Source organism: Pholcus phalangioides, unplaced genomic scaffold (genome assembly GCF_987345545.1).
Source record: "Pholcus phalangioides strain wild (caught in Gottingen) unplaced genomic scaffold, Ppha-v1.0 ptg000015l_1, whole genome shotgun sequence".
In the NCBI taxonomy this organism is placed as follows: domain Eukaryota; kingdom Metazoa; phylum Arthropoda; class Arachnida; order Araneae; family Pholcidae; genus Pholcus; species Pholcus phalangioides.
The window spans coordinates 38,639,419-38,662,877 of record NW_028301608.1 but is presented as its reverse complement, the minus strand read 5'-3'; the positions used below and the strand labels follow the sequence as shown (position 1 = coordinate 38,662,877).

Below are 23,459 nucleotides of genomic sequence, written 5' to 3'. Positions count from 1 at the left end.
GAATATGCAAATGTATTATATATGCAAAAATTGTTTTTATTTTATACAAACAATCAATAGCTTAACTATTATATGAATCAATAACATAGATTCAGTGAAATAAAGCAAAACAAAGGAATATTTTAAAAAATTAGAAAAAGATGCAGAACTATTCCGAACCTACGCTTTTTGCACCGGGATCCAGTCCAACCTGGAAGGCAATAGCATTCACCACTTATAGGATCACAAGGAGACTCATTAGAACAATCACATTGCTCTTCACATGTTGCTCCATAATATCCAATTTGACATATAGGTGCCTCAGCACTGTCTGAAATATATATGGAGTAAAACCACTATATCATTCAACTGAAGCCAATGTTTTTTATACAAAAAAAAGACATTTCTGGAAGAAAACAAATAATGTTTCTCTCTTTTTTCGTGAGCATCAATGGTTTCATTTTTTTTTGTGTGTTGGAAATAGCTTTTTGGTTTACTTAGTAAAACTACCTGTAATGGCTGAATCAGAATAATGACCGCATTTCAATGGAACAAAATACATCCTGTAGGATTAACATTGGGGTTAACTTTCGAACAAGGATTTCTTAACAACAGCCATTTTTGGGCTGATAAAAAGAGTAAAAATGCATATCCAAAAAAAAAAAAAAAATTTTAAAATAGCCCTCAAGATTGGTTGTTCTCAATAAATTTTTTCCCTTTAAGTTCTATGGGAAAAGATTAAACCTAGATACTTTGAGCTAACAAACCCAAAAATAGCTGTATCTAGTGAAGGCTTACGATAGTATTATACATGGTATCGTTTAGTTTATATATATATTTTTTTGCCATGACCAGTTGTATTTTGTATATTCTCTAGCTTCATCTACTCATTGAGGTCAGATGAAAACGAAAATGTCAATGTTTTGATTTGATGTCCACATTAAAAACGTTTTGATAAACTCTCTGGTCCCTCAAAAGTGAAGTGAAAAACAAATTGCAAGATCGCATTGGGCACTGTGCTTTGTGAGGTCCAGCACTCATAGTAAATTATTGGAGGCTCTTACTGTTCTTAAATTGTTTCTTACAGTAATTCTGAATTTTCATCAATTCTGGAATTATTTCTTCTGTGAATTCTGAATTTTTGTTGATATTCTGGAATTATTTCTTCTGTTAATTCTGAATTTTCACCTTGCACTGAAGAACTAGACAGCTTGCTTTTGGAATGAAAACTGAGATCAGACCCAGTATTTTAACAATTAAAGAGCACAAGGTTCTTTAATTGTGTAAATTAAAGAAAATCACAGATTTCTTTAATGCATATTAAACGTTGTAAACACAATGGATCTTACTTAAGAGATGGGCCAATGGGGCTCAGAGCCAGCATCAAACCAATGGCCTCCAAATAATTAAACATTTTTATTTCCATGCATGTACAAGAATATGAATTGGACTATGAGGAATCCAAAAAATGCTTGTGCCTTGAGCCTCTAAACTTGTTAAGATGAACACTGTGTGTGTGTTACAAAAGCAATTAAATTTTTCACAGCATATTTTGCTATCGTTTCACATGTTATCAATAATTTTAATTCATTTTTGTAGAAATACAAAACCCTTGAAAAACGGTCACCTCCCACTAATGGCACTTTCTCATGCCCGATTAATGGTTGTTGCTGATAGGTTTCACTGTACGTTATTTGGTTCTTAATTTTCAAGTTTTTTGTGTTTATTTTTTAAATAATTTGAAAAAAAACGAATACAATCTCACAAATAATTATTTTATTCATTTTTTATTTGCAAGATTGCAGAAACTACTGGCTAAAATAAGCAATTAATTTAAAATTTACATCTTTAGAAATATTCTGTAAGAAAAAAAGACCATATGTGAAAGGTATTGACTTCCAGAATTATCTAATTTTTTTGAAGAGGATATAGATGATTTTTTCTAAAAATTTCTCATAAAGTAAAATATTTTAGAGTTAAGAAATTAGATTTCCTAAAGATAAAAAAATAATTTAAAAAAATTTAGCACACAGATTGTGTGCAACATTTTTCTGATTATTTTTTACTGATTGTTCTACTACATTGATTCAAATATAACACCATAAAATATTCGAAAGCATTTACCTTGCTGCATGCAGTCAGTTGTGCCATTGGAGCAATGTATTTGGCATGAAGCACCATGATATTCCGGTTTGCATAAGCATGAACCTGACTGTGAAAGAGGAAAAAGATGTAAAGGATTATACTTTCATGTGGATATTTAGTCTTACACCTGAAAACATATGATTGCAAATTTATGTTGTATACATTTATTAGTTTTGTTTCTCATTAAATAAAAAGGATGAATGTTGGTGCATTCTGAAAAAATGAGCTGTTTTGGCAGCGAGGTCCGTCTTTGTCCCAAACCAAAAATTAATAAACCATAGTCTAATTACTGTAGAAAATCATTTTTTGGAACTAGTTTCTGTAGTACCCAGCAGAAAATATTTCCGGAAATGATTTTCTACAGCAATTATAGTACATTTTATTATTTTCTGTTTTGGGACACAGAAGGACTCCAGAGCAAGAGCAGAACATGTTTACGGCACAATATATCTAAAAGAAATATTAAAAATGAAGATTTTTTTTAAGAGAAAGATTCTGTAGCTATAAATAAGAATGAAATTAATGAGAAGCGTTTGAATACTATACACAATTGGACAGAAATGTATGTAAGTAATTTACATAAATTTAATGCACATAAATTGTTAGAAGTACCAAAAATTTTGACAACACAATGAACCAAAATTGCAGATAAGCTAAACTTAAGAAACTATGATGAGGAACTATTACCAAATGAGAACTTACCTTTGCATCACAACCCACAGAATTGCTTCTAACACAAAGACATGGCTGTTGACAGTTAATTCCATACATGAATGGGAAGCACTTTTGTTTACAGCGTTTTCCAAAATGACCAGGTTCACATGCACATGACCCACTCAAACGATTACATACACCTTTGGAGCAATGCTTAGGGCAACGTTTTTCACATTTTTTCCCATATGTACCTATAAAATAATGATTAATGAATAACTTCAATTTATTTATACAACCTTCTTCTTCCTTACCATATCATGGCCCACTGTTCTGTCTCAACGACAAGATTTTAGCAGGTGAGGGAAGACCTAGGCCATGCTGGAAGCTGTGTGTGTATGTGTTGTGAGTCTAATGTCAACTTTGTTTTGGTGTAATGCTTGTTATGTGTAGTGCTGTCATCTGCCATCAAATTTTATAACTATGAGTGAAGTATAATGATCAAATAATTGTATTGATGTAGGCCTGTTGCTCTTTGTGGTGAGACTTTTTAATGGGGAGATTGGCTCGCATTCGCACCATGAAGTTGCGAACCACAGAAAACCAACTTCAGCAGACCACCACTGTGGCAACAGTGGGATTCTATTTATACAACCCAGAAACATGAATGTGTTTATACTGAGTAGGGGGAAAAAACATGTGTAAAGCATGTAAAAATCCATACAAAAAACCATAGGCGGAGATAGACTTGGAAGTCTGGGGGGGGGGGGCACGATGATGGTGATGTCAGTTCATCTATACATATATGCATTAGATCAGTCGACTTCACGTTTGGTGCTGGGGGCACCCCCCCCCCCCCGTATCTCCGCCCATGCAAAAAACAGATGAAATAGGTAACAATGTTCAATTAAGAACATATTTGTGAAAAACAAATGCAGTTAATAATTATAGTTGCCACTTGATTTTACCACCAATACCTTTTTATGAACTATTCCTCTGGGCCCAAATAATGTGGCATGCCTTTTAATGTCTCCCCTCCCATTTTATGAGCTTTTGATTGCACAAATTGATGGTAAAAGTTCATAAAAACGAGCATAAACTATATAATAAAAATTAATTTCATACAAATTTGTTGCTATAAATTTCCTTATTTGCATAAAAGAAGTTATCTGCTCACAGTAAAAAACAATTTCAGAGAAATACAATACATTCTGAACAAACGCTACAGAAAATAAGATTATGAAGTTCACAGCCTATCAATTTGAGTCAGATGCTTACCCACAGGACATGCTTCACTGCATCGAATATCATTTCCACCATGAATACAATTGCATTTGCCAGTTACTGCATCACAAGTTGAGCCACTGGGGCAAACACATTTCTCTTTACATTTGATACCGTAGGTTCCCTGTGATGTAAAGAATAAAAAAGGTGTCTAAATAAACACTACTTTTTTAGAAAAACCCTTTTCTACTTTACTTCATCATTATAAGTTAAAAATTGGTGCCTTTGAATATGGTGTATACAAATCAATTTACATTTAAGAAGAACACATTATTTTACTTTAGATTATAATGTTTAAAAAATACATTTCAGTTGATCTGATAATTAGTACAATTATCGTTATTGGAATATGCAGACCAGATAGAGAAAATCTTATATAGTGTGTACAGACACTAAATTCAAAGAAACAATGTGTGCAGTGCCATCTTAATGCATGGACCCACCTGGGCACAACCTGGGGGCCCTCAAGAGAAGAGGTGGAACTTCAAAAAAAAAAAAAAAGAAAAGAGAACTTGTTGAAATTTTCTAGACTAAGCATGTAAATTTGCCAGGTACGATCTCAGAAAAATCACTTGGCCCAGAGGCTCGCAAGGCTCCTACGACAGGCTCTGAATGTGTGGGGAAGCTTCCTATACATAGTTTGAGCAATACTTAAAAAAATTCACAGAAATAAAAATTATATGGCGAAATGGTTATTCCTAATACATTATATAACATTACACCTGCATATTTTTATACCTGTTTGCATGGGAGTCTACATAAAAGTCCAATATATCCTGGCTTGCATATGCATCCACTTTTCTTCGAATTACATAAGCCTCCATTTCGACAGTCATTGCACGTGAAAGAGCAATTCGGACCAAATTTTCCAAAAGCACAACCTGTAATATAAATGTATTGCTTTTTCATTAAAAATATTATTCAGGTGATGCCTATCTCAAACAAATGGTATGGATATTTTTATTCAGTGCACAGCAATTATCTGAACTGTTGCTTTATTAAATAACAGTTACAGAAGCTGGAGTACAAAAAATAATTCATAGTTTTTATATTCCAAATTCAAGAAATTTGAACCACTTCAACAATATGTATCATATTTTTTATAAGACCATTTTTACTAGTAATGGTATATTAAAATACTTTTGGGATTGAGACTGATTTAAGAAAAGGAATTAATTTTGCACATTAGAAAAAATTAAGTTCAAATATTTTAATATAATTAATCAATTAACTAATTTTTGAAATTATTTGGATCTTTTTGATTTTGTTGTTTCTGAAGTTATTAATAGATGGCAGCTCTAATGAGAAGTGTTAAAACTGCTTACTGTGGACATTCAAAAATTGATAAATTTGGTGTAAGGTTACCAGATTCGAAAACTGAGAAAGGAGGATGCACAAGCACCTTTAGTGACGTCACTTATCCGAATTTTACCAATAGATAGCAGCACTATTCTGACCAATAAAACCGGCCACAACAGTAATTTTTCCCAACTCTGAAACAGAACGACGAAAAAAAGCAGAAAAAGAAAAAATTCTGGAAACTTTGATGACTATTGGTGGATGCGCGTGGGGGGGAAAAATCCATAAAAACGCTCATATCAATGAAGAAACATGTTTCAAAGTGGAGAAAAAAAATTGCCACAGAAAAAAAGAAAAATAATTCCGGAAACTTGAAAAGGAGGACAAAAGGAAGAATTTTCTGAAACGCTTGAAATGACATCAAAAAGGAGGATGGTTGGTAACCATAGTTTTGTGAGAAGTATGCTTCTCATGGCCCCTTAGCAGGGCCGCAACCAGATGCTTGGTCACCCGGGGCAAGCGTGCATTTTGATGCCCCCTTGTAATGTTGAGGGAGAGGTTTCAGAATGAAATTTGAGCTCCCTCGGGTCCAGCGCCCAGGGCACAAGACCCACCTGCTCCCCCCCTAGTTGCAGCCCTGCCCCTTAGAAAAGGTAAATATAAAAAAAGGATAAATTTCTTTTACTTGCATGAGCATATGAATGCAGTTATAACATTTAAAAGTTTCATATTTTATATACATCTTAAAAAAATTTCATTAATTACCCTGATAAACTCCATTATTCTGATACTCCATTCAAACATTTTAGATATATAGAATTTAGTGCCCATTTCAAAAATCATTTATAATGGTGAAAATTACAGTAATTAAAGATATTACATCCAATCATTAAGATGTAATTCATTACAATTATAAGTGAAAAAATGTGCTTTTCACCATTTTTCATTTTTTTTCTTGTAGTGGTATTTATTTTTTCTATTTTGAAAGTATACACAGTTCTTTACCCTTGGCTGTCTTTGGAATGGACGTTACAGTCAGAGAAGCATCATTAAGAGAAAGAAGTAAATCTTGTTTCAGGAGTCTTTCAGCAGTTAGATAGCTTGGATCAGGCAAATCTCCTCGTACTGGTCCCCTGTCATTTTCATCCTCTATTCAGAGAGATATTAAACAAAAAATAAAGCTTCAGACTAAATTCGTAATATATGAGATTGTTATAAAAGTAGTGAAAGAGAACGTAAAATCGTAAAACAATCCAGGAAGGGATGCAGAAAACATTGCATATTCCATTGTATCTTACAATTCCGAATTAAACTAGTTTAGTGACATTTAAATTAAAAATTTATTTTTATTCAGTAAAAAAAAAAAAAATGCTTACCCCACATTGCAAAAATTTCATTTTGGAAATTTATACCAATTATGTTGGGTACAGTAAAAGCTGCTTTTGAATGTAAAAGTACCATATATACAACCATCATTGGTTTCACTTGTGAATTCACAACATTCATAGCTATAATTGTTCATAAGCTACCTAAATACAATCAAAATTATTTTTTTATTATCTTCTAAACCGAAATAGAGACTTTGTATCAGACTATTTATCTATGCATTACCTTTTGTATCACATTTCCTTTGATCATCAAGGAGTTGGAAACCAGGATGGCAAGCACAAGTGAATGAGCCAACTGTATTAGTGCAAATATGATCACAACCACCATTGTTCTCTTGACATTCATTAATGTCTATAGGAAAATATTACATGATTCCAAATCACACTAATTTTAAACTGAAATGCATTAAGATATAAAGATGAAATACAAATAGAAAACTCTAAGGAACAGAAATTGTTTCAACCAAAAGCACAATAAATTATGTGCCCCAAGTACAACAAAGCCTGCATGCTATTCAAATTAATATCCACCTAGGATGAGGCATGCTTTGTACAGGCACTAAAGCAGTGGTTTTTGAAAGATGTGCTGCAAAACTTGTTAGGGTCGCCTGATATTTTTAGAATAAAATTATATTGAAGTCAGCAATAGGAATGGGATTTCCAACTAGTGTATCACAGACTTTAAGGTGGCGCTGAAGTGTCTTAAGATAGTGTGTAGAGTTATAGTGATATATTTTAATTCCCAAAAATGATGCAAACATAAAAAGTTTTGGAAAGTTTATGCATTGAAGGGAGAAAAAAAGATACATACTAGATTGGTCGTTTTTAGTATCACACAAATTGAATACAATTTTTCACATGAGTTCAAGATTTTTCTTTGTATGTTTGTTCTACAATACAATGGGAGCTGTACAATATGGACTACCAAGAGATGGAAACAAATTCTGTTTTAGACAGTTCTCTGTTTTATAAAGGTGCCCTTCAAAACACTAATTATTGATTTCATTCAAAATTGGTTTCATTTCATATGGTGTCAGTCTCTGGTTTAACTGTAGAATAAACTTGAAGGTTTTTTGTTGAAAAGTATTATCTAGTAAAAAAACAGATGTGAATTTTGATCTAGGTAAAACTTTTATTCAAACGGTGTTTCGTAATTGATATTTCAATTTTAAATAAGCTTTCAGTGCAAATATAAACCAGCAAATTAGCCCTTTGATGCTCATATATTGGCTTTCCCTGTTTGAGAGTGAAAGCGAAGAGTTAAACACAGCAATGAGAAGAATCAAGAAAATTAATCTTAAAAAATGAAGCACTGATGATTTCATTGTTTCAAAAGATAAAATTTCATGATAAACATTTGCCAGTGGCGTCTTGATTTCAGGGAATCAAGACAAACAGAGGCCCTCCCCCAAATTATTGAAGACTTTTGTTCAGGTTTTTGGTATGTGCATATATTTTGTGTGCTATATTTTAGATTTTTGCGCATTCCCAAATGCATGTATGTCTTTTTGGCTAAAGACTTCCCCCTTCAAAAATGTGAAATTGGGGTGAATAGGGGATCCCCCTATTTCCCAGAAGTTGTGTAAGATGGCTCTTCTTATGTCAGAGAAACCCAAGAAAATATAGAGACCATATGTACCAACTAATCTTTCAAGAATCCATCATTTATCACAGTGACTGAATTTTAAATACCCAGTTTAATTAGCCTTACTTATGATGTTGAGGGCTGAACTTTGTTGTATTTTGGCACATGTACATAAAAAAAATTAAATGAAAGGTACGACACAATGTAATCATTTAGTTCAATCCATCCTACCTACACAGGACTTATTTCCTTGGAGCTCATAACCCTGATGACAAGAACACAATGGCCCAATCAACCCATCTCTGCATTTCTGTTCACATCCACCATTATGCTTTATGCAAAAACTCACAAGCTGCTCAACCACTCCTTAGAAAAAAAAAAGTAATTAAAAATGAAATAAATCCTTGAACAATAACAATGTATTAAAAATGATATGTAAGTACAAAAATATACAATTATAGAGTTCCTAGTTCATTAGAAAATAAGTGCTTCTAGTTAAACGTAATTTCTTTCTATTGGTCATTCCTGAGATCATACACATAAAAGTGTTCCCAAATGAGTTACTAAACATTTTATGTATGATTTTCATACTTTGATTACTATATATAAAATCGAAATGAAATCAGACCCTATCTAATATATTGGACAAGATCTGGTCTGGGTGAAAATGTCTACAAACAAACAAGGACTTTCATGGAAACTGTTCAATAGGTTTTCTACTGTAATTGCATTGAATCGAGTGATAAGTAAAAACATTCCAATTCTGTAAATTTGAAAATGGACCACTGACATACCATTTTATTGCAGTATCTAATATGAACAATGTAAAATTTCATTATTTTGAAATTTTTACACACTTCAATATTAAAATGTAACATAATAATAAAGTATGTATCTGCAATGTTACTTTGATTGCATTGCATAATGAAGTTAGAGGATGGAAATGAGGATAAACATCATTGCTATTTTACTTGTGGATGATTATCACTATATTCACATAATAAAAAGATTATAATGAGCGAAGCAATACATCTCATAAAAATATGACCCCCCCCCCCCTTATGAAATCAGGGAAAAAAAACCAGCTTACTCAAACAAACATGTCCATCAGACCCGAGAACATAACCTCTGTCGCAGGAGCATATATATGAGCCAATAGTATTCTGGCAAACTTGCGAACATGGAGCCAATGCTTCACACTCATTCACATCTGAAAATAAATTAAGTTTTATTACTAAGAACTTATTTCAGTTATGCATAAATTTAAAAAAAACTTCATGTTTAAATATGGAAAGATTATGTGTGTGTGTGAAGTGCAAAAAATATTTAGATTTTTATGTATTGTCTTTCCTATTGTAACCAATGATTGAAGGAAACAATTACAAAAGATATCAGCAAATAAAACTGAAATTTCTCTTGGGTTAAAAAAAGCCTTTCAAAATGAGTTTGTCATTAACATTTTAAAATGCCAATTATATCCACTAATAATGGTTTTCATTATCAGGAGATTTTTTGATGTGTTCTTCTGTGATGGCATATTACGGCTTTGCCCAAATGAATAATAATGTGGACCAAGATACAGTGGAACTTCAGATAATGAACGGTTTGGTTAACAAGTAATTTGCACAATGAGCAAAAACTTTGAACAAATTTTGACTTGGTTAATGAGAGATGACTCACGTTATGAGCAAAAAGCTTGCACTTTGTTCATTTAGTTCTATTTTATAGTGTGGAATTGTGGGTAATATACAAATACAAATGCCACAACAGGCAAGTTGCCCAATGAGGTGGCTGAAATATTCTTCCCTCCAGTCTTGAATTTCCGATCGCCAATTACCAATGTATATTTTCCAACATAAAAAAAAGCTTAAAACCAAAGAACTATTTCAGCAATGCTTTGGAAGCATAGAATGACTGAGGGAACAAATCTTATCCTCAAAGTTTTGGATAAGACCATGTAACTAGAGGTGCATGAGGACAACATTCATGAACTAGCAGAAGAACATAGCCAGGAGTTGACCACAGACGAACTGATGAATCTCCATTGCGTGCAAGAGTTTATGGACAAATTCTCGTCTGAAGAAGAGAGGAATGTGAGGAGGAGTCCCTCACTTCAAATGAGATTAGAGAAATGAGGGAAGCCCAGAAAAATTTTGTAGAAAAGAACCACCCAAGTAACTCTGTAGCGGTGTGCGAACAATAAATTTGTCCAATGACTATGAAATTTATCATTTCCACAAAATCCTCAAATAGTCAACAGCAAGCGTCATTCCAAAGGTTCCTTTCCAAATGCGCACAAAAAGAAAAAGGAGCCAGCAGATTACAATTAGTCCTAAAAAACAGTCCTCCTCCTGTCTCTGGTCGTTGCAAAACTATTGTATTGTATGTTTACTTGTGGTTTATTGCCCAATATTAAATAAATTATTATTGTATTATTGATGAAGCGCTTTTATTAGTCATTTTTATGTGAATGAATAATTGTGGAACAAATCATCCGAGTTTACATTATTTTCTATGGGGAAGTTTGATTCGTTATACAAGCAATTCAGATAACAAGCACATTCACGGAATGAATTAGGCTGGTTAACCAAAGTTTGACTTTAAATGGATTATATTTCCTCAAGGATTGCCAAACAAACTGCAAAACATGTACTGAGTAGTACATCATGGTGCTAAGAATGACATGCAAAAATTTTCATAATGGTGAAAAATATTTAAACTGTTTCATTCGCCACATTAAAACCAATGTGCTGCTTTATAGTTAATAATTTTTGGGTTTTTAAATGAACACATCATTTTGGTTTAAGTCAGTTAAGTTACACTATAATAAGTAGTTAAAACCCACTATAATTTATTGTTGTAGTCAATAACTATGTTTAGCAACTCAAAAGTTTTTAAAACAGAAAAAGTTCAAATTTTTAAAATGAATTTGAAAAATTTAGAATGATGGGAGATTTCTTTAAATTCGGGACAATATTTTAAAAAATAGGCAACATGTTAAAAATCTTTAAATGATTGATTCCCAGAATTGGAATAAATAACATATGTGACAACATATATTTAAAGGTTTGAAGTCATTCATAGGTTAGACAAGGTACTGCCTATGTTCCAGACATGAAGAAAAATTTGACTATATAAAATCAATGCAAATGTTTCTGCAGGGAATCTGAGTATGAGAGACGATAATGTCTATAATGATAAAGCTGTCTATAACAATATTTTCTTTGGTCCTGGCACAATTCCTATTTAATAGGAAATAGCATGAATGCTAAAACTGTCTACAACGATAACCAGTCTATAACAATATTTTTCTAAACCCTATAGTATCGTTACAAACAGGCTTCACTGCATTAAATTTTTCCATCTTAAAAAAGTACACCTACATAAGAGAATAATAAATACTTTTAAACTTTTTTCTTTAGAACAGTGGTTCTCTAGCTTTTTTTGACACTCTGAGACCTCTTATAGTTTAGAATTTTCGTGGCGGAGCCCAGTTGTCCTCTTTTCATTATTTTTTAAAGCCAAATTTACTGTTTTATTTTATTCCCATGCCACAGAGCTCCAAAGGCTCCATGGAGCAACAGGTTGAGAACCGCTGCTTTAGAAGTATGAACTATGTAACAAAATCTTACCAACGCAAGTCACATTATCATCATCCAAATAATATCCTTCTCTGCATGAGCAGGCAGATCTCCCAGCTTTGTTGGAGCAAAAGTCAGTGCAGCCACCATTATTTTCAGAGCATGGATTATGCACTAAAGTACATGAGAAAAAATGGCCATTTCAGCAGTTTAATGATGGTAATAGTTGTAACAATCAGCAAAGTTTAATATTAGAATAAAAATGTATATTGGGTATGAATGCATATCACTATTTTGGGAAAAAAAATTCAATTTTTTTTATTGTTTATGTCCTCAAGAATTATATGTTTGGAGAAGTTTTATTAAAATTAAAATTATATAGTATACCTTTGCAGGAAACACCATCATTTTGTAGCAAATACCCAGCATTACATGAGCAACGGATGTGACCTCGATTGAATGTGCACGAATGATCACATCCACCATTATTCTCTTCACATTTATTGATTTCTGACACAAACAAAAGATTCATTTAAAAAATAAAACGCATAAAATAATTTTTTTTACAAACTGACTTGCTAAAAAAATACTCTTACAATTTGAAACTTAAGGCATTATAAAAGCTGTAATCAGTTGAATTTGTTAGTTACAAGCACAGTTAAAAAAATATTATGGCTAAAGCAAACATTTCTAAAACTATGTTGAGTCTCTTATTTAATTGCATAAATTTCATGCTTTTTATGAGTGGTAAAATAAATTTTGTTAAAAACAAGGATTTTTTTTTAAATTTCGAGTAAATTTTTCTAAAAATTTAACGTGCCAGAATAAAAATTGAAAATCTACAATTTCTTTTCAAAAACTTTTTTGTTACTATATATACCACAGTATACTTTTTAATGTTTTTAAATTCACCTCTGCAAGAACGATGATCTGCATGAAGTTCATAGCCACTATAACAGCTGCATACAACAGAACCAGAACGGTCTGTGCATAATTGTTCACATCCACCATTAGCAATTTTGCATGGATTTATTCCTGAGTAGAAAATAATGAATAATGCATACATAATATTTCCCTGGTGAGTAAAATTTATTACATTTCATAGAAAAAGTAAACCATAAGATTAGTAGGAAAATATTCCTGAAAAAGTTACTATTATTTACAACTAAAAGTTTGACATGACATACTATCATAAACAAAATCTACGTAAAATGTCATACTGTTGCTCTTATTTGGAAATACAGTGAAACATTGCTACAACCATACTCAATATAACGATAAATCCCTTCACAACAATATTTTTTCAAGTCTTATTTGGAAATTTCTATACTCTAATGTTAAATTGCTGCTTCTCGATATAATGAAAATCCCTTTATAACAACATTTTTTTCTTAGTCCGGAAAGTATTGTTGTATCGAGGTAGATAAAAATTTTTTAGTATATAAATGATATACAGTGAAACCTGTATGAGATGGAAACCTGTCTTAAACAGATTCAAAATATAGTCTGTCCAATGATTAGTGCTTTTATTTGCACTTTTATAAAATAAAAATCTGTCGAAAACGAAATATTATTTGTCAGTTGATGTTCTGTTTCGTACAGGTTTCACTGTACTACAATTGATTGAAGTAGATAAATGATAAACAAATCTTTCCCAGAGGGTGTAAGATAACAATGGATCAACAAAATAAAGACAGAGACTTGAAATCTGAAGACACTTAGAAAAACTCAGAGAAAAAAAAAAGCAAAAGAATATACAATAGGCCTAGTTTTTAGAGAATTTGAAATTACCAATGGAAAAAACTTTGCTTAACCTCATTTTCATTTGTAAGTTTTATTAATTCACTGATGGTGAGTGTGTGTCTCTTATTACCAAGCATGGTTCAATCTGCCTGTATAACATGTAAAAACCTATCTCCTCATATCCTTACTGCCATATGGGAAATAAATATGCTCATATTGCATAACCATATGGGACAGGTAATGAATTTAAGAGAAGGATACAAATGAATTAAGCAGAATTTTTAAACATCAGTACAATCCTGAACTGAAATAGTTCATAAAAAATATATAGTAGAATCCTGTTATAACAAACTTTAAGGGGTTGACATTATAAGGAAATTTCATTATAAAGGAATTTAAGAGTTTACAAATTTTAAAATCTGTTTAACAAATTTTGTTCTAGTGGAATTTGATTGTAAGGAATCAATTACTTATTTACATTCTAGACAATAAAAAGAATGAAGTTAAATTTAAAAAAAACTCAAAGCAACTCAATCAATTAGGCATTAAAATTTGTTTTGGATAAGTTTTACTAACTTAACGTATCTGAGGCAAATAACCTGTAATTATTATGTTTTTTTTTGTACAAGTATTGAAGAAGCGGAGGAAACAAAAAAATTCCTCTAAAGTATATGCGAGCTCAAACGCATGCAATGCGTGAAAGATTTTTAATTCAAAAGCACACTCAAATTCTAAAGTATTTTCTTATGTGAGTGGGCTGGTAACTGGTATATTTCGGGAATATATGTCCCAAAATCATGTATGTTTTTGGAAAATGTTTTGAGCAATTGATCTGTAAGGATAGCTACATTCACATCTTGAAAATTTGAGAAAGTATAGTTTTCTTTTCTGCAAGATCCTATAACTGCTGTTAGAATTTGAAATTGCAATTTGGTTTGAGTTTTTAAAAATGTTGAAAGAGTAGATGAAGATATGCCACATTTAAAGGTATTTTGTTTATATATGCCACATTGTTTTTATTTACTCAAATCGATGCTGGAGTAAATAAAAACAGAAATGATCTTAAGTTTTTCTTTCATTCAAAACGGTTTTTTTTTTGGGGTCACTCATTTTTAAACAGAACTTGTTTTTGAATTCTAATTTTCATTATAACAAATTTTTAATTTTGTATTATTGGAATTTACACTACATTGTTCTTAAATAAACTTATTTAAGGAATGGAAAAGTATTCATTACATTAAGATCTTTGCTATAATGGTATTCATTAAAACAGGACTCAAGTGTATGATTTCAATATAAAATTGAGAATTTTATCACTGATCTTTAAAAAATCCATAAAATGCATAATTTAATTATTATATATAAATTATATATTAAATACTCTCACTACTGCATTCAAAATAAATTAGCAGTGGCAGACATCACAGAATTAAAGCACAAAGACTAAGAGATTAAATGTCTCATTCATGTCAGAAACTTCTTTGAAAAACTGCATAAGAGACAAAAATTTCTTTGAAATTTTGAGTTTAAGGCACTAAAGAAACTTACTGTCACATGTTTTTGCATCTGCTTGTAAAGCATATCCAATCTGACATTCACATCTTGATACATTTTGATGGCTGATGCATAAATGCTCACATTCACCATTATTGACCAGACAGAGATCTATTTCTTAAAAGAAAATTTCAAGATGTCACATAGTCACATGTAAATTATACTATTTTATTTAGCAAAATTAATAATTTTCATTAGCATATTTGAAGCATTATTACTTTAAGAAAACTTTTCCCCTATTGACTCAAAAACTGCACGTAATACATTATACCAGTGGTTCCCAACCGTTTTTAGGCCGCTTCCAACCAAAGCATCTCTGAAATCCTGATGTCTTCTTTTGTCGGGGGGTTTCCCCCATCCCCGTGGTGAAACTTCATAGGTTCCATAACAATTTTTTTTTTTCAAATGTAAGAAACATTATTTTTTGCTTTGGCCTCCTTAAATTTTGAAACCAGGGGTCTTTGCCACCCCCCCCCCCCATTTTGTGTCTACTTTTACTTAGGCCGGGATTACACTATAAAAGTTTGATAAAAGATCTTTATACAGAACTTGAAAAACAACCAATAAGCCTATTTGTTAAATTTGGTCAAATGCGAATGTAACCGATAAGTTTATTGGTAGCATTTTTCAAGTTATATAAAAGAATTTTTCTAAAACTTTCATAACGGAATCCTGAATTAAGTCAAAAGCAGTGGGTCTTAATCAGGGGGTCCGAGGGGAGACTTCAGGGGAGAGGGGGTCCTTGAGCATTTAATTCATTGTTTTTACATTGCTGTACATAGAATAATATTCTTTTAAAGGAGTTTGTGGCATTTATTTTTCTTTATTTTCTTGGCACAGAGGATCCATAGACTTAATCTAACTGTCACAAATTTTCCATGGAACACAAAACATTAAGAACCCTTGGTCAAACCACTTTTACTTTAAGAGAAAAATAGAAGTCATCATCAAGAAACTGTAGAAAAATTAAAAATTTGAACTGATATAAAAAATAGAGCTCGGAAGGTTCCACAAGCCTTCATAGAAGAACTCAAATTGCTCTCTAAAAAAATCAAATTAGCCCCACGTTAGGTATCACCACATTGGACCCTTGATTATTTATGGGATATTTCTGATAATTATCCAAATCTCTGCCCATCAGTGTAGTAGGGAAGGGGCCCTTGGAAAATTGAAGGTCAAGTGCTCAAGAGGATACTATGAAGTATTTTAACAGCTGGCTGAGAGATGCAAAGATAAATTCAGGAAAGAAAAAAAATTCAACTGCCCTTGCAGGGATTCAAACCCATATCTTCTCACTCACATAGGTGGAGGTAGACTTGGAATTATTGCTGGGGGGCGCAATGATGATGTTAATTCATCTATATATATATATATATATATGCATTAGATCAGTCGACTTCACCTTTGATGCTGCCCCCCTCCCCGTATCTCCACCCATGCTCACTCATCACTTCAGCGCCCTAGACCACTAGAATAGAAATGATACAAATCTCAATCTTTCATTGTACATGGCAATCTGACCTAACTCAGTAGTGAGCTTTGGTCTGAGTTAGGTCTAACCGCTTATGCACAATCCTGTTCGGTACACATGACCTCTCTGGAAAGATTGAGTGATAATCGTTGCCTTTGTGGTCTAGAGCACTCACCCGGCAAGTGAGAGAACGTGGATTCGATTCCCTGCAAGGGCAGTTGAATTTTCTTTCCTTCTTATAAATTCATCTTTGCATCAGCCAGCTGGTGAAAATCTTTGTATAGATATCAGTGAGTGACATCATTCTTGGAGAGGCTACTATGCATGCTAATCAGCAAAGATCCAGCAATTATTATTTTTTAGTGAAAACAAAAAAGTCTTAAAGATCATTATGACTCATCAACTAAAATATCTTCACACAAGTACCCTTTCAATGAAAATGCCAGAAGAAAAATGTAGTCGAGGCTAGTTATAAAGACCACACCTTATTGCAACTGCCCCATTATAATGAAAAATGCTGATGAAAAAATGAGTATGATAAAACTCTCAAATTTTTTTCTATTCATTCCCCCATGTAATTTTTCTTCCAATGTAAAAACCCACAAAAACCATTCAATCCAATACAATGTTTGATTTCTTCAGCTCTGTCCCGATCTTTTTTTGGAAAAAATTGTGAAAAATCTGGGCTTTTTTTGTTTGCCAAAATTGTAGTTTTGGAGAATTGACTTTTAATATTGAAGAATTTGGTTCATAAGTGTGTGCATGCCATTAATTACAAAATTTTGATTATTTTTGAACCTGAAGTATTTTCATTGCAACTGCTTACATCATAACAAAAGCAATGACATAATTTTCATTCCACACCAATAAGAATCCTCTCAAGAAGTTCAAAATCTCAATACACCGACCTCCTGAACATAATTTCCATCTTCCATGGATCAATGGGATAATTATAACAAACGTTCATTGTATTATGATTCTTACTTCGACAAGATCTTCTGTCAGACTCTAATTCATATCCAGAATTACAACTACAGTCATAAAAGCTTCCTCTTTCTATACAATTATGTTGACAGCCACCATTTTGCGATGCACATGGATTTGGTTCTGAAATTATAGTAATAAAATGTGCAATTAAAGTTTAAAAAAAAAAAACAATAAAAATTATAACTCTATTTCTCCGATTAAAATATTTAAAAACCAAAATCAAGTGGTTTTCATCATCTATTGAGAAAGAAAGCAATTCATAATTGAAGAAGCACACATAAAAATGTTCTATATAAATTTTTTATAGCGCATGTAAATAAACTTAGTCAACTGATGCAAATTTATTGTTCAATGGGATAATCTAAGCCAGCGGTTCCAAATTCAGGGTGCCTAGATCCCCAGAGGTAAACGGCCCAATTGTAGAATTATATAAAAAATATCGATGCCAAGATGAAATAAAAATAATTTAAATAAATGACATTAAAAAAATGTTTCAATTAAATTAATGTGCAAATACATTGCTGCAACGTTGGTAGACAGCAGTAGTAATAGTGTTATGATTTGACAAATATTGTACTTGTGGCAACATCTCTCGATAGGAGTATGAAACATTGTTTTAGTTCTTTTGCAGTCCATTAGATGACATTGCTATCACATCTTATTTATTAGTACTGGATAGACTGTCCTCCATTCTTTGAGAACATTCTTCCTGATAGATGGCTATAGCTTTTACTTCTATAAACAGTGGGCTCATGTCACATACCAAGTTTCCTGGAGGTGGGTGGAATCTACAACTAAAAATATTTGAGAACTGCTAACCTAAACTATATAAGTGAAATTTATTAATATTATTTATGTGCAGGGCTGGACAAATCGAAAAAAACATTTAGGTGCCACCCCAATTTCTTAGGAAGGAGATAGCAAGCAAGGAGTAAAGCATGGCATTTTGCTCAAGAAAAACTGTCCTGAATAATGCTTTCTTTTACTTTTTCTTTGTTAAAAGATGCAGCATAATGAAATCAGAAAATTTTGTGTCATCCTTAGAATCCAATTTAGCACCCACATTAAGAAAATTTTAGTCACTAAATACCAATTTTCTAGTCACCATGGTGACCTGGGATTTGTCTAGCCCTTTTTATGTGTATAAATACTTTACTCTAAATTTGAAATCAAATTATGTTTCTAAATACTAGTGTTAAAACATGAATTAGTATTTCAATCATATCATTTATGATTGAGGCTTACTTAGACAGGATTTTCCATCCGCCTGAAGAGTGTATCCCGATCGACACGAACATTCCACTTGGCGATAATCATTGTGGTAATGGCATTCGTGATGACATCCTCCATTTCTGTCTTCACAAGGATTGATTTCTAATCATCATGAAATACAATAAATGAAGCAAATATGAGTATAATTCATGCTTAATATGATAATCATAGAAATCAAAAATTGAGGTAATAATGATGAAAAATATACCCTTTAGAATTTAAGAAAATTTATTTGTCATTAAAAAAATTGTTAAATTTGGCTCCTACAGTGAGTTAAGTTTTTTTTTTGTGAAAGTCAATAGGATATATTTATTGCTATATTCTAGAAAGTAATTACTGAAGCGAAAGAATAATTCAGTGCAGTATTTCCAACCTGTACTCTGCAGAACTCTAAGGGCTCTGTATGCACTTTACGGGGACTTCGCAGCAGCTTATGATATGCAAAAAAATAATTAAAAAAAAATAAAAATAAAGTGTTTTTGATTCAAATCAATTTTTTTGAATAAAATTAACTGACAGCTTATTAAAATCAGACCAAAAATCTGTGTTTATGCAACATGAAAGGTCGTTGAGCCCAAATTAACTTCATGGATTAACATAATAAGAAAAGTGCTTTTATTTATTAAGGCTCCCTTTCCATCATAGTGAAGGCGTGGTAACAACTCAGTATCACATATACGATGCAGGTATGCCAATTCATTCGATGTGAAACCAAAGAGCCATTCAGCACACACACATATCAACTGAATAAAACATTCTACTGACAAGATTGTTTCTTGTACAATTGGTGGATGCGTTTCCAACTTGCATGATGTTGCTCAATAGTTTACCCACTACTATTCTTTCACAGATTTACTGAGTTTTGGTAAAAAAAAACCGAACAAACTAAAAATTTCAATATGAAAAGTAAAGTCAAAAGCACAATATTTATGTTGGTACAACAACTCATATCATTTTTAATGAGCAAATTAGGGCATAGAGAATTCAAGACTTTATACAAAAAAATTATTCCTCTGTTTTTTAATCAGGGGAATCTTAGTGCCATATCGTAATACATTGAAAATACTTAGTGTAGTTTAGCTAGGTGCAAGTTCAACTCCCTATATTTTTCTGAAATTTTTCCATCTACAAGAAATAGAGCAGCTTTCTTTCCCTACTGTATCAAGAAATTAAGTTTTATTATTAAATTTAATTATTACCTCGCTGGAATACATCTAATTTTTTGGGACTTAATAACTCCTTCTCATGTTAAGACTGATGGTAATGAAATTAAAAAATTTTGCATGATCCTCAGACTCCAATATAACAATCACATATAGAAAATTAGTTTCCAGAACCGACTTTCGTCCCCATGGCGACTTAGAATTACTCCAACCCTGCTCTAATTGTTGAAAATAACATGCTTCTAATTTTAAAATCAACTGCTTCCATTACAAAGTTTTATCACGATGAGCAAAGTATGCAAAACTTTCTCTCTATAGGCCTTATACAGTATGTGTTACATAAATACCTTCAAAATTATGCCACTTTTGAAAGAGATAAATCAAATGCTAGTAAGCAGACTAATACTTTATTATGATTGAATGCTCTCAAGTGCATTACATAAAAATTTAGTAAGAGGATTATATATATATATGCCAATAATCATTTGAATCATATGAATATTACACATAATATTTCTTAAACTTTCTTTCACAATAAATAGAGTATTTGTTCATCACGAAAATGAAATCTGCTCGGAATATAACATATTTCTTGAACTCGTATTCAAAATGATGTTAAATTTTCCAACCAATGTCTAATGAATAGATTGTTTCGTGAGTTCTATGATCTTGGCCTTTTCAAAATGACTACAGGCTGAAATTTATATTACTTTACTGTAAGTTTACAACATTGATTAAGAAAACTATTCATATAAACGTCCTATATCACAAACTCTACACCACAAGTCTTGATAATACATAACAGAAATTTTTCCCAAACAATGTTGATAATTTTTTTTTTAATCTTCACGCTACACTCGTTGTGAAACCACTAACTAGGTAATTTTAATGTTCAAAAAATTGTTATCTAGTGAGGTAAATGAGATATAACCGCTTGGGTAAAATCAGTTGTGCTTGCATACCCTCCAAGATCTCGGGTTCGAACTTTCCCTTCTTTGAGAACATTTTCAACAGCTTCAGAAATAAGATTAGCATAATATATTAGATTCACATGCCGTAACAAGCCAACAGCTGAGAATAACATAGCTGTGGGGTTAGCAATATTCTTGCCAACAGCTTCGCCAAATGTATGTCTAGCTCCCGGTTCATGGATAACACAATCGGAGCTGTAGCTCGCACCGGGCACAAGTCCGGCTCCACCGACTAGACCAGCAGCAACGTTATCGATGATGTTTCCGTACAGGTTAGGCATGACCATCACATCGAATTGTTCCGGATGAGCTACCAATTGCATGCAGGTATTATCTATGATCATGTTGTCAAATTTTATCTGCGGATACAGCTTCGAGACTTCCTCGCAACAGCGCAAGAAAAGGCCATCCCCTAGTTTCATGATATTAGCTTTATGGACTGCCGTCACTTTCTTACGTCCCCTTTTCGTGGCATAATCAAAGGCAAACTTCGCTATTTTCTCCGATTTCTCCTTGGTGACTATTTTTAGACACTCGATGACACCGGGGATGCTTTCATGCTCCAGGGCACTGTATTCGCCTTCGGTTTGTTCACGAATAATGACGAAATCCAAGCCGCTGTGCCTGGTCTTGACGCCAGCGAATGTCCTCACGTGGACGACGTTGGCGAAGAGATCCAACTCTTTCCGTATGGTCATGTTGACTGTTTGTAACTCGCCGGTTTGGCTGCTGAATGGTGACTGGAGTGGACCCTTGAGGCCAACGCCAGTTTCCCTGAGAGATCGGAAGACTTCTTCGACGGGAACACTCATAGAATGGTGGACCTCACTGAGAAAGAGCTCCTCAAAGTCGACGGGGACGCTGATGGCCTTGAAGACCTCTTTGACAGATTCGCACAGCTCCGGTCCGACACCATCGCCAGGAATAAGAGTGCATTTGACTTTCTTGGCATCCTTCGGAGGAGAGGGCGAATCGCTCTGAGACAGACGATAAGAAGTAGAGATCCATCGATCAGACGACGTCGATACACGTCGAGGCAGCAGATTTTTCGCAGTCTGCTGCAACCTGCTGCGAGACAGCTGCAGAGCAGTTGAGAAAGTGCTTTTAAACGCCATGTTTATGCTTCGAGCTCAAGTTTGACGTAGCGGACGACTGGGAGAAGGTCAAAAGCAGCTCCGTTCAAGGGCTGCTGAGAGAGGAAGAAGAAATGTTTCGGGACTCGTTCGAGAGAGAGCAGCACAGGTCTTCCCTCCAGGTAAGATTTTGATGACCATATTATGAGGTAAAAACGGGAAATTCGGATTCAAAGTACGGGACATTACCAAAATTGCCAAAAATGATGCTAAAGAAAAGCAAAGTTGCTAACTGGGACATATTTTTTTTTTTTTTAAAGACAAATTTATTTTATTTATGCGGTTGAAATACAGACGCGAAACATTTTGTGTCTAAGCTGCTTAAATCACTCAAAAATTGCCAATTTCAAGAAATGAAGCATTATTGAAAATTGTAGTGGATTAAAATGATCTCGAAATGAAAGTTTTAAAAAAAACATGACAAACATGTAAGATTAATATATTCCAATTTATAGTAGCAATTAGCGTAATATAATTTATGAGTTGAAAAATAATTTAAATTCTTGATTTCAAAAGGGAAAAGAAATTCAAATGGGTTTCGTTGAAAATACGTCAAAAACGAAACATTTTTTATGATATAGTCGAGAGGGCCAAAATTACGTGCGAAATGCGGTATGTATGGTCAAGTGTACGTTGCGCTATTGCTTCGATTTCATAAAGCTCGTTTTGTAATGACAATAAATGAGCAGTTAGAAAAATTAAAAAAAAAAAAAATCATGATTCCGGGAGTTGATTTTTTTAGCGCAGGGTTCAAAACCAGGGGTCCTTGGGTAGATTCCGTGGGTAGCGGAGCGAACTTTGGAGGGGACAGAAAAATTTTCTTCACGAGAAATTGTGAGTTGTTGCCCCTTAAAAAACATTTTAAGTTAACAGAAATTCGTTAATATAGCATACATAAATGGTATTTTATTTATACATTTAAATTTTTTCACCCAAACATTACATTTCTTTTTCTAATTTTTGGTCGGCTTGGGGGAAGGGTGCACGGATTCCCTGAGTAAAGGGGGTTTCTATGAACTTTTATGAAAAAAAAATTAAATTGTTTTTACTTATTTCATACTGAATATGCATAAATATTCTGAAGGGGGAAGGGGTTCGTGGCTTTCATTTCAATGGCGCAGGACTCCGTGGCTTTGATATCAGCACAGGGTTGTGGGAAACGCAAAGGTTAAGAAACCCTGACCTTTATAAAGTTATCGATTTTTACAATTTAGGAACCGGCCGAATCACGTTTGCCCTTCCTTGACAAATTT

At 32.9% G+C, this 23,459-nt stretch overlaps 2 protein-coding genes across 5 annotated transcripts in view; both read right to left on the bottom strand.

Annotated features, from left to right (window-relative positions):
• The window catches only part of LOC149075972 (uncharacterized), a 130,680-nt gene that overhangs the window by 8,048 nt on the left and 99,173 nt on the right, over nucleotides 1-23,459 (bottom strand). For 3 of the 4 annotated variants that reach the window (XM_089243490.1, XM_089243492.1, XM_089243491.1), the window contains 15 exons: nucleotides 18,913-19,041; nucleotides 17,665-17,787; nucleotides 15,204-15,326; nucleotides 12,825-12,947; nucleotides 12,300-12,422; nucleotides 11,964-12,086; nucleotides 9,422-9,541; nucleotides 8,563-8,697; nucleotides 6,970-7,098; nucleotides 6,364-6,507; nucleotides 4,798-4,940; nucleotides 4,054-4,183; nucleotides 2,827-3,029; nucleotides 2,104-2,191; nucleotides 164-310 (listed from right to left, as the gene is read on the bottom strand). In XM_089243490.1, coding sequence (XP_089099616.1) covers nucleotides 164-310; nucleotides 2,104-2,191; nucleotides 2,827-3,029; nucleotides 4,054-4,183; nucleotides 4,798-4,940; nucleotides 6,364-6,507; nucleotides 6,970-7,098; nucleotides 8,563-8,697; nucleotides 9,422-9,541; nucleotides 11,964-12,086; nucleotides 12,300-12,422; nucleotides 12,825-12,947; nucleotides 15,204-15,326; nucleotides 17,665-17,787; nucleotides 18,913-19,041 — 1,983 coding nt within the window. Of the gene's footprint in view, nucleotides 1-159; nucleotides 311-2,103; nucleotides 2,192-2,826; nucleotides 3,030-4,053; nucleotides 4,184-4,797; nucleotides 4,941-6,363; nucleotides 6,508-6,969; nucleotides 7,099-8,562; nucleotides 8,698-9,421; nucleotides 9,542-11,963; nucleotides 12,087-12,299; nucleotides 12,423-12,824; nucleotides 12,948-15,203; nucleotides 15,327-17,664; nucleotides 17,788-18,912; nucleotides 19,042-23,459 lie in introns of all 4 variants that reach the window. The other variant, XM_089243493.1, reaches the window with a different exon arrangement.
• Nucleotides 20,491-22,241, bottom strand: Idh3b (isocitrate dehydrogenase [NAD] subunit beta, mitochondrial). The gene has a single exon (XM_089243495.1). The coding sequence runs from the start codon at nucleotides 22,186-22,188 to the stop codon at nucleotides 21,010-21,012; it is 1,179 nt and encodes a 392-aa protein (XP_089099621.1). The 5' UTR covers nucleotides 22,189-22,241; the 3' UTR covers nucleotides 20,491-21,009.

Excerpts from the sequence above, each read along its gene's own strand:
- Idh3b (XM_089243495.1), bottom strand. The coding sequence starts at position 22,188 with ATGGCGTTTAAAAGCACTTTCTCAACTGCTCTGCAGCTGTCTCGCAGC.